General features: G+C 36.1%; 1 protein-coding gene across 1 annotated transcript; it reads right to left on the minus strand.

Moving 5' to 3' along the window:
• Positions 1–593: 593 nt before the first annotated feature.
• Positions 594–7509, minus strand: LOC105045262 (uncharacterized). The gene is made up of 6 exons (XM_010923481.4): positions 7244–7509; positions 6954–7097; positions 2632–2825; positions 2235–2475; positions 1038–1174; positions 594–937 (listed from the first exon to the last, which is right to left on the minus strand). Exons 1-6 carry the CDS (start codon positions 7371–7373, stop codon positions 710–712), a joined length of 1074 nt encoding a protein of 357 aa, XP_010921783.2. The 5' UTR covers positions 7374–7509; the 3' UTR covers positions 594–709.
• Between the last annotated feature and the right edge of the window lie 4900 nt (positions 7510–12409).

Genomic DNA, 12409 nt, shown 5'->3' on the forward strand with positions numbered 1-12409 from the left:
AACAATTGATGCGAGAGAGCCCAAAGATTTCTTGCAGTATATTGTCCCTTGATGCTGCCCTCGAGTATTATAATAGTTCGTGCCACCAGACTTACGCGAGGTACCCGAAGCATTTGATCAACACCTGCATCGCAGGCGCAACAGACAAACCAAGGCTAGCAACATTCTGAAAACATGAAGCAATTCCAAGACAGAATTGTTCGGATAATTTCACTGGCGAATTTTCATCTTGCATGCTGCAATATCACTGTCTGAAAAGGCTAACAATTTTCTGCGATCAACACAGGGCAGCAACAAACGAGCGCATAGAATACCTACCTCGGCTAAACATGTCTCGAGTCGCTAAAATTTTGCTTCATCGAATGCGAGGTATGCAGCAACGCTATTTGAAAGAACCAGAGATTCTATATAGCTAGGGAAATTTGAGAGCAGGTCAATGAAAATGATCATGCCCTTTTCCCTGCTTGGAATATCCATTAGCACCATCCAAAAAACAAGATACCATCAGATATCAAAGGCTTAGTAATACTCTTCCACATGATGATTAAAGAGATTGGGCATCAAGACATGCACAAGATGCAAACAATACTCAATTTCCTGCAATAAGGCGAATATATAAGCAATTCCTAAATAAAGTTATGTAACAGACAAAGTAGTCAGGTAAAGCAGTTCCTCTTTACACATAGTACAAAGTTATGCAACAGCCAAACTAATCAGGTAAAGCAGTTCCTCTTTCCAAGTTGTTCTTGATCTCCAATGTGTACTTGCCAAAGGCCCTTTCAATCTTCTTATTGAAATGCTCATTCCTGTCATTGATTGAATCGATGTCCTTTTCTTCATGGAACCGGCGCCTCCTGCTAAATGATTTCTGCTTTGCATCCCTATCATGTAGTTCCTTTACCATTCTGTCAATGTTTTCCTCCGGCACCTTTGATGCCTGTATAACAGAATCACACAAATAGATGGGAGTGGTTATGCATATGGTTTGAATTATTAGACTCATGCAGAATCTGGTTGAAAATCAATGACAAAAATACCTTCCCATATTGAAGACTAGAAGCTTCACGATAGAATTCTGGATCAGCTTCCTTTGCATTATTATATGCCTCCATGTCAACCTCTATGTTCTTAGTTCGCTTTTTATAAGCATTGTAAAGTGTTTTCTGATTGAAAACTGTTCACAGAAGAGTGTAATCAGATAACAAACAAGTTGCAGATACCAATAAATAAAAAGTCAAAAAGCTATACAACTTCCATTCATATTATCCAGTTACAAAAGCATGTAGCACAAATAAATAACTAGCAATATAACAATAGAAACACCACCAAGTCCAGACTGCATCCCCATCTCTTGAGTGCCCGACGCCTTATACACATTGAATGGACCTCATTTCAGCACAAGTGCATTTAATATATGACATCGCCTTATTGAAGTGCTAGAACATTACAATTCTTTAGAACTTGTACAATTGAAGCTGATGAAAGAAGCTCAGTTCAAAATTTAAAAAAAGTGATTATTTTTTCAAGGAAATAGTATAAAAACAAATGCCATGGATGAAAGTATGATTTTGGTATGTCCATTAGGTCAAGTATTCCCAGTTTTCATACAGAAATAGTTGCATTTTGATGAATCTGGTGCTTAAACTGAATGTGTGAAACAGTGGTCTGTACTTGACCTCATCCCCACCCCACCATCCCCCAAACACACACACACACAAAAAAAAAAAAAAGTTTTAATTCATTTATAAGAGCAGTATCTGTCACCTTGGTAACAGTCTTGATGATAAAAATTACCTTCTATGCAATATAAAGAACTCAAAATCAATTTTGCATTCTTACTCATATCATTCCTCCGATGCCAAGATCTCAATAGATTACCAGGTTGAATTTCCATGAGATACGTAATTATTTGTTTAGCACATTTAGCACTAGCAAATAAGAATATATGAAGCTGATCAAATAGCTGGGAAAAGGCTAGATCGTATGGTTATGTTAGCTTTGAAAATAGTGGAGGAAACCAAACTGACACCAGATAGTCTTAGATCAAATAATACCCAACAGATTTACAGGATTAACCAAATGAAATAAAAAACATACAATAATGACAGCTGACGTTCACCATTTGAATTTTTTTTTTTTTTTAAACAAAATCACATGGATCAAGAGATATTAAGAAGTGTCACTATGTTCAAGATTCCATCAATTTGGAAGTTCCTCAAGAAGAAGAAACATACCATCCCAACCATATGGTGCAGGATCCTTTTCCCACTTCTTATACTTTGTTTCAGCCATCTCTTGTGTATCAAGCATATATGCCTTCGACATATCCAGGCCATTTGAATCAAGCAGCTTTCCGATCTTCTTTTTCCTTTCCTCAAACCAATGCTCTTTGGAAATGCCCCTTGATTCAGTTGGAGCCTCCATTTTCTTTTTCTCCGCCACCATGGCCATTTGATTGGCCTTCCTCGCTTCATTCTGCAAATGCAAAGTATCTTAGCAAAAAAAAAAAAAAATTTGTATGACAGTGGACATGATAGAGAAAGTGAGAGAGAGGTGCAGTTTATTTAATTTTATTAAGGATAATTAGTATATCTAGCTAATGGAAATCATAGTAGTTGGGAATTGCATTACCATTTTAAGTCTCAATTCTAACAATTTTTTCTGCCTTTCAGTGAGATGAGGATGGCCTGATTCAGCATCATTCTGAACATGCTGGCTGTCACCAGCATCATTTTGTTCTGCTTGACCTTCTCTTTGCTGAGGTGGCACTTCATTCTGATCAGAGTCATCAAAGGACGAAGGAGCACCACTCTCTTGTTGCGTTTCTAGAATAAAATTTCAAGATGGAAAGTAAGCATGGTTAAACAATATGATGGCTACAAAATCTTATGAAAATGTCTTTGCAAAAAGTCGCAGTGCTGTCTAACATTAAGGGATCAAGTAAAATATGAAATAGCTTATGAAAATTGTCTTCACAAAAAGTTGTCAGTACTTTCTAACACTAAGGTAAGGAATCTGATCAAATATGATTTAACGTATAGTGCACATCACACAGAGACAGGTATACTAGTGAAATATAAGGGGGCTTTAAACAGTACACAAATAAATGATGTATGAAGAACTTACATATTTCAAGCAACTATATACAAAACAACTACATAAATATACCCTTTCCAGATACTAGTTAAAAAAGCCATATAGCATATACTAAATTCCAGTTGACCAATTCATTTTTTGTGAGCATTTTAAGCAATAATTCATGGGCCCAATGTTTTTAGGACAGGGGTTTCACAATGTATGGGTTCTTTCTCTGGGTCTACCTGCATTGTGGTCTGGAAATTTACAGTATAAAGGAACTCATAGAGAAAGTCATACTGCACTTTCTAAAAAAAACTGCTAGATTTATCTTTCTTTTCAGGAACCCTGGATCTAGGTTTTCAATGTCAAACATTTGACTCTTCTGCAACTTATATTTGATACCAACACCACCTCCAACACATGTGATCTCTGTGCATATATGCAAAACTGAATTAAGGAGACATGAATTTCTACTTTTCCCAATTTGTGTATCTTGCTTACAAGATATCATCCATTTCTCTCAAACATTTCTTGTTATTTCATGGTTTCAAATATGCACACAATATACTATTTTTTTTAATGTTCTAAATTTTTGGGCATGGGCATTTTTGACTCAAATGAGATGTCTAGATGTACCAAAACCTTTTTTTTCTGTTGAAAGAACAAAATTTCCCCCCTTTCCCCAGAAAAAAAATGAAGAAAAAAAAAAGAAACAAAGTTTTGATGTTTTCAAGATGATTTGGTTTGAAAGATCCCCCTTCTTTACTGATTTCTATCATGAATGCTTGCATAAATTAGTTCTGAAAGATTTTTTGTATCATCTATTTTTATCACAGGCATACCCATCTGCATGCAATAGACACACACATTAGACTAGAGATGAGCATACACCTTGGCAGACATTACCCAACTATGTTTCATGTATTTATCTTGATTAAGCCCCTAAAACACCAAAAACTAAACACATAATAAAAAGAACAAAAATGTCCACATTTTTCTTTATATTCAAGTGGATCTTTGTTCATCCTCATGTGCATGTAACACAGACTAGAGATATTTATCTACGTTTTTTTCACATTCATAAAAAGACCAAGACTCCATCCAATGCATTGGAAATCAGGTTGATGGGTTAAACCATGTTTAGGGCTGTAAAAATATGCAAATAACTTACAATCTTATATATGCATGCAGACTAAATGTCAAAATATTTGGAGTAGGTTCAGCATACACGTTGGCAGAAAAAACACTTAACCATGGAGAAGAAACCATATAAAAGCCAGAAAGGGCATCACCAATCATGTTGCATGGCTAATTTGTCTATCAAAGTAATAGAAAAAATTCTCACCTAACCCCGCCCCCCCTCTCCGGGCTAAACCCAAAGAGAGAGAGAGAGAGAGAGAGTAAAAGGGAAGAAAAAACTCATATAGGTCATAGTATTGCCAACAAGAACGTCATCTTTTGATGCATGAGAATGTACTTCACCCTAATTTCTGAATGCCTCCATATTCCTCGTAGAAACTGAACAATTAACTAAAAGGACAAGATTTGAAAAACCTTGCAGAAAGGATGGATCACAAAAAAATGGGCTACAGTGCTCTCAATGAGTTTTATGGCACATATCATCATATCAAAATTCCTCTCTCTAATCTTGCTTCATAAAAAATTATCGATCCAAGGCTATGTCCTCTGGTACAAGATTCTTCAAATCAATTTTCATTCCCCCTAAATTCTTTCCTCTTTTTTTCCTTCCTGACTTTTAAGCCTCCTCATCAAGGCCTCCTATGCCCTATGTTGTACACAGCCAAACAATTTCTAAATATTTTTCCAGCTTTATCATCTATTTACAATACATTGATACTCTTCAAACATACACTTCACCAACTTAGTTAGAAAGTCTACCTAACATCAAATTTAATGGTCTTTTTATTGCTAAGCTTACCTTATGCTAATGGCCTTTTTTTAATGGTACAAGTCATTTTTAAAAAAATAAAAAGCAAAATGCACCCCAAAATTATAATTAACTTCTTAAACCCATTTATCAAACAATTTCTCTAGAAAACATACAAGAAGTATCTCGTACAGCTTCAACAGATCAGTTAGCCAGTGGTATAGCCCTCTTCCACTTGTAATGGGGAAGAAAAGTGAAAATGCCTTTGGCACGGAACATCCTCTTATTATAATCCCTCCAAAATGTCTGAAAGATTGAGACCAAATTTCCAAAGAACCAGTACTCCCAAGAGCTAGGTAAGAAGTAATAATTACGTTTGGGACGAAGCCATGTTGCAGGTAACATTACCCATCCGACACAATTAATTGTCTCCATGCGTGTAATGCGTTACATATGGACAATTGTCTTCCCATAAGACAATGAAGTACGGACCTGGTAGCAAGTTGAATATCTTTACTTTCCCATGTTTATGTTGAGCACCTCATCAAAAACCCAGAGTGGAAAATAATTCATGATAGGACAGAATGACTCCCAGATCCTCTGGTATGCCTAGATAAAGTGATTCAATGCAAGAAGAACATAGGAATTTTGACTTCCTTGCTTCCAACCTGAGGAGCAAAGGTCACTCAACTCTAACTTATTTTTAAACAGAAATTACATTCCCTTTAACTTTCTTCCCTCGAGATCGAATAGTACCATTCATTACAAAATTCAAATGGTTCTATGAATGGAAATAATCAGATCCAAATTCACAATCAACCCACACTAATGTGATAAGTACTCATACCATATACTATACTAAAGTAGCAGTAAACAGTAATTCCTCAAAGCTTTCAAAAGTCATGGCAAGCAATAGTTTTGGCAACAAATAGTTATTCCTCAAATTGAAAAATGGAAAACCATCTTGTTAAAATTAAAAGCAAGTGCATAGTTCGACAAATCATGATGCCCCTATGTTACATTTGCTTTCCACAATTTATCTACAAATTACAATACAATAATCAATAACTATAATGCATCATTAGCATAGAATGGTATTCTTCTTGGATGGTTAGAGCAATGCATAAGTAACCTAACAACAGCCTTAAATGATATGGACCTCACTAAACTATGAAGCTTTTTCCCAACTGTCTACTATCAGCCTCTTGAATGCTTCTTTACTAGTCATTCTATCTTTGCCACCGACTGCCAGCTTTGCATGATTTACCAAAGCTCATCTCCTACCAACCATCCCAGCCAACGTGCTAAGTAACCAGACTAAGACCTCATACAGACCAAATTAATGGAACATATTATACAAGCTGTGTTTCAGCTAGCTATATGACAACTGCAAGTCAGCATAATCTCCTTAAAAAAGGGAGGGGGAAAACAAGAAAAAGAAGCTGACTTCAATGTTTCCAATCATCGGGTCACTGTTTATCTGCAGTAAATCAGAGTCTGTTGATCCAGGCCTAACAGTATCAAGACAACTGACATAAAGTCCTACGTTGCCTTCATCATCTACACACAAAGCAACCTGCCAGGCACCCAAAACCTAAAAGGCCCACTAAAATTCTCTTTTTTCTGATCTAACTTTAACAATTAACTTAAATCATACATCTTATCCACCTAGTTCAACATAGTTATGCACAGAGCCACAACTGAATTCTAGCTAGCAATGAATCAAGAACAAGCTTGCTACCACATCTCATGACAGAAGAAACCGTATGGAAGAGTTTTCTCTCTTATCTACTGCACTAATTCTATAATAACTTCTCAATCATTCAAGACAACTGCCGTCTGACCAAACTTTGGAGAAACATACAAAGGAACTAAGATTACAGGAGAACCATAAATTAACTAGAAAATTCTCTTAATTAAGGCGTAGAAATCTAGGTACAAATAAAAGGTCATAAAACTGCCCAAAAAAAAGAAGCAAAAAAGAAACCTGAAGGATCCGTCCTCTTCTTCCGATCCTTCAACTCGGCGATCTTTTTGAAGCAGAACTCGGAGCACTCGTGATACGGATTGGACGCGTTTATGCAATCGGGATGCACTGTCCTCTCCCCCGGTTCCTTAGCGATATCACCCTCTGCAATTATTACAATTTTTTAGAGATGAGGATGGAGAAGGGGAGGAATCAAACACTATTCTCCAAAATAAAACCGAATTTGAAAAGAATCAAAGATGGTGATAGAATTGGAATTCGATGGCTCCAGAAGGCGAAAGCGAGCTGACCTAACAATTTCTCGGCATCAACCGCGCAAGCCTTGGATTCGGCAATTCGCTGAAAGCAGTAGTCGACGCATTCGTGGTAGGGATTGGTGGCGTTGATGCAGTCGGGATGCACCTTCCCTTCCTTCGCCATCCCCGTCCGCCCAAGAAGAGAAAAGAGGAGATCGACAACCAACCCTAGCGCTAAAATAACAAGGGAGACCGGTGGCAGGGTTGGAAACAACGGACCGGATTCGCGTCCGATCCCACCAAAAACAAAGACAAGCGGCTCGCTTGGCAAAAAAAAATCTCCTTGCCTTTATGACATCCTAACAATATGATTTTCTGATATTTTATATATATATATATATATATATATATATATATTATATATATATATATATATAAATTTAAATAATATATATAATTTTCTGTAAATATATATAATATCTTGAATAATATATATAGCTTCCTAAATCTTATATAATTTTCTGTGAATATATATGTTTTATATAACTTTCTGTGAATATATATGACATGTTAAACAATATATATAGCTTCTTAATATCTTATATGACTTCTTGTGAATATATATAATATCCTAAACAATATATACAGCTTACTGATGCCTTATATGACTTCTTGTCAATATATGTGACATCCTAATAATATATGACTTTATGATACATATGGCTTACAATATTTATATGACTTTCTGTGAATATATATATGATATTCTGAACATAATATATAGCTTTCTGATGCTTTATATGATTTTTTGTGAATATATATGACATCTTGAATAATATATTATTCAAGATGTTATATATTACAGAAAGTCATAAAAGATATTAGGAAGTAATAATACTATTTATTCTTTGTTCTATAGAGAAAAAGGTATTTTCATCGGGAAAAATCTGATGAAAAAAAATTAAGCCGTATTTAATATCTATTCCATTATTAATTGTGCTACATAGTTTTATGTGATTCGACAGTATGTTCCACATCAATTTTGCTACACTGCATGTGGTGCACAAAGAATTACTCCTCTTAGCAAATAGCATTCCCCACCAACACGGCCCAATTTTGTTGGTGGTTCAAAACGTAGGCCTTAGCCCAACTCAAGCCCACACCCTATTCCGACCCAAAATCTAATCAGGCCATTTGGGGTTGAAGGAAAGGCTGTACACATGGCGATGGGTTACGGGGAATCAAGGTTAGGGTTTTGCTGCTACTACTGCTGGGATTCGTAAGTGGCCGTGATGGGGCTCTCATCAGAGACGAGGAAAAAGGTGACGAGGGAGGGGTCAGGGCCAGTAATTGGAGAAAGGAGAATCTTAGTGGTTTTTCCATGTTTTTGTGCCCAATAATTGCAAATATTGAGATTAATTTCTTTTTTAATATTTTTTAAAGGAAGTTTTGCTCACTTTAGTAAGAAAATCGTAGTTGTGATGCTGTTGGTGTTTTGGAAGAAATTTAAAACTCAAAATTTTCTCTAACCAATTTTCAATCAAATCGCTAACTCTTAGTTATTTAGTCCATATTAAATAAAAAAAAGTTGAAAAAAAATTTATATTGAAAACTCTCCTCTTGGGCCTCTGTGAAGTTTTTAGCCAAACCCCACATGGCGTAGGGTTCGGCCTAGCTCGCACGCGCGATCGCATTGCGGTGGCATGGGCATAGCCCACATTTTATTTTTCCTCTATTTTTTTCTTTGAATAATTATTACCATTTTTTATTAATTTGGGATAAATACTGTATTTTAACATCGCTTTTTTGCCCATTGATTTTCTACCCGTTAGTTTGATTAATAATTTTCTATCAGTTAGACTAGTTAATTATGAGATTAATATTTTTTAACATTGGATTAGCCCAAATAGATAGTTTTTGGGCCTATAAATTGGGTCCTTGGGTAGGGGGTTTAAGCAAGAAAAAGCTCTCTTCTCTCTTAATCTAATTCCTTCTTTAATCAATTTCTTCTCTCCTAAACCTTCTTCTTATCTATTTCTTTGTTCTTCTATCTGCTGAGTTGAAGCTCTGTCATTCTCTCCATGGTCGTGCCCATAAGAGAGGTCACGGTTGTATCTTGGGATAGAGTTCTCGAATTTGATCCCGCATGAGGATCAAAATCATCTTAAGACAGTGCACTGCACACCTCCGATCTGTAAATTTTTAGTTTAATTTAATATTAATTTTATAATATATTTTGATTATTAGTTTAATTAAATCACAATCGACTTTTGTGGAAAATGAATTATATTGCGTATTCCCAACATTCTAAAGTGATTATCCATTCTGATTGTGATTTAATTACTAATAATATATCAAATATCATAGCATAATATTTATTTTATTTATCAAATCTTGTATAATTAGTTCTAGTAACTATAGTATTTGTTTTTGAAATTTTTTGTATATTAGTCTATTTAAATTTATTTTTCTAAAAAAATTAGTAGAAAAATAAAAAATATAGAATCACTAAAAAAATTCAATATATTCTTTATACGGCTTTCTCTCTTTGGATCTTGTTTCTTAGTTTTCTTTTAAGATACTTTTCCATGGGATTAGGAGATTTATCTAGTCTTAAACCTGATCAATTTAATGGAAAAGGATTTCTTAGATGGCAATAATAATTAGAAGTCTGGTTACTATCTTTAAACTAGCTTAGAACCCCGTGCGATGCAAGGCTTATGATTTTTTTTTTTCAGATAAATCTTGTGATAATCAACAACCTTGATTCCATGAAATTTCTTCATAAATTCATAATTTTTTATTATTTTTATTTTTAACTATTTTTTAAACTTTTCTATCTCTCATTCTCCTTCTCTTTCAATCCTCTCTTCGCACACCTCCAACTCTTTCAATAATAAAATTGATAATATCGACCGTCAGCCATCACTACCATCAATGGCCGCAGCATCTTCGAGCTCGAGATGAAGTAAAAATATAGCAATATAATGATAAATGATAGTTCTGTGAGATACCGATCAGAATCTTGATGAGTATACCTCCAATTAATAAATTGTAAGAGATTTAAATTTAAAAATTAAAAAAAATAATATTAAAATTTTGAAGATCTAACTATAAAAAAATTTTTAAAAAAATAAAAATCTAAACTTTAATTTTTTTTTTCCATCTCTTCTTCTACAGCTTTGATCCTCTCCCTAAGATTGATGTATCCAATCTACGGAATGCCAGATGATCAGAATCTATTCTTTGAATATAAAAAATGATTAAAAATTATAATTAATTAATACTATTTAAAAAAATAATTTATAATTAATCATATATTAGATAACTATCTTTTAAATCTCAATTATTAGTCTAGATAAGTTTAAATAAAAAAAATCAAAAAGCCTCAACAATAAAGTTCACAATAATAAAGGATCTTTACTGTTTTTTTTTTAATATTTTTTATCTTTTTCTTCTTTCTTTTTCTCTTTTCTTTTTTTTTCTTCTTTTTCTTCCTTCCCTCTTCTCTTCTTCCGTGGACGTCCGAGCTCCTCGGCCCCTGGCCATCGACCTCCTCCACCCTAGACGCCACATTGAGCTGCTCGACCTCAAGGTCTCCCACCCGATCGAGGCTCCCAAGGATGGAAAAATATAAAAAAAATCAAAGGAAAATGGAGAAAAAATCAACGAAAGCAAAGGTAAGATAGAAAAAATTAAAGGTAAGACCATTTCCCACCTCGCATATATATTATTCGGATCCCAGATCTATCGGGTCTAGTATTAAATATCCAGACCCTATCCGTTTACATGATGGTTTATTGAATCCGGATCCGAGTTCCGGTAAATGGATCCAATACTAATACTAGATCCAGATCTGTCGGATAAATATCCGCAGGTCTTAGACCCAGTCCGTTGACAGCTCTACTCTCTTTCCTGCTCTTTTTTCTTTTTTTTGTCTCTTTACGTTCTCCTTTTAAGATATTTTTCATCATCTAAATTTTTCTATTCGGTTGCTCCAAGCCTCCCACCCGATTGATACTCATGGAAAAACATAGGAAACACTTGGGGGAACATAGAAGAAATCAACAAAAATGAAGGAACAATGGAAAAAAATGGAAAGGTAAGACCTTTTCCCACATAAATTGATTTTTCTTTTCTTTGGTCTTATTTTTCTTTTCATTTCTTTGACTTTTCGGAGATATGTGTGAAGAAGAGCACTTGAGGAGATCAGAGGGGTTTCTTAGGTTCCAATTGGGATCCTGTCTCAAGCATATGGGATCGTGTGAGTTGTGGAAATGGGGGATGTGATGAGATCTGTGGAAGGAGAGCACTTGAGGGAGATCGGAGGGTTTCTTAGGTTTCAAGACCCTCGATGGCCAGCAGCAGGGCCACCACCTCACTCATTGTGGCTGCTTCTTCGGCTTGAGATGGCGGCAGGCTAGGCCCAACTTGAGCACCAACTCCGATGAGGGTGTAGTTGTCCGACGGTGACTGGGGGTGGTGGTGTCGGCGGACGGTCTTAATGATGAGAGTAATAAATCCGATGAGGCCGGCAATGATGATGATGGAGCCTACCGTCCAGATGAAGAGCTTCCAACTGACAATAAGGCACCCAAGGTCGACGTACTTCTTCATCGGGTGTTTCACTGAGCAGATGGGCCCGCACTTGGCTTCCACCTGTCAGGAGGTGGTGACATGAGCGATTCGGTGGTGCTGGTGGAACGACGGGTGCAGAGCCCGCAGAAGTGGAGGTGGGGGTGGAGGTGCTAGAGGAGTTTGAGGAAGGGTGCACGACGTTGATCAGGAGGTTTGAAGCAAGTTGTGGATGCCATGGCGATGGAGATCCGAGTAGGGGGAGCAAGCTCAAGGTGCTCCTAACCCTCATCGATAACCTCCCTAATGGGTATCCAGTGAGGAGGGCTCAGAGTTGGGGTGGTGGCATCAGAGAGGGTGAGAGAAGAGGAGGAGAATGAGAGAAGAACACATTCAAACCGCAATGATCAAATCGCTTTGGGGGGAAAACCCTCAAATTCTCCTCCAAACTCTACCTCCGTCACCCCCTCTCGCCGGCTCCTCCCCTTAATCATCGGAGCTTTTCTTGGGTCCCACTCTTCGCTTCGTCTTTTGATTTAGTTGGGTTATAAATTTTATCCATGTGTTACGAAGGTGCTTATCCACATGTCAAAAGAAGGAACACTAACATGAAAGCTCCATTTTATATTATATATATTAGATTCA

This window comes from Elaeis guineensis, chromosome 5 (assembly GCF_000442705.2).
Source record: "Elaeis guineensis isolate ETL-2024a chromosome 5, EG11, whole genome shotgun sequence".
NCBI classification, from domain to species: Eukaryota; Viridiplantae; Streptophyta; class Magnoliopsida; order Arecales; family Arecaceae; genus Elaeis; species Elaeis guineensis.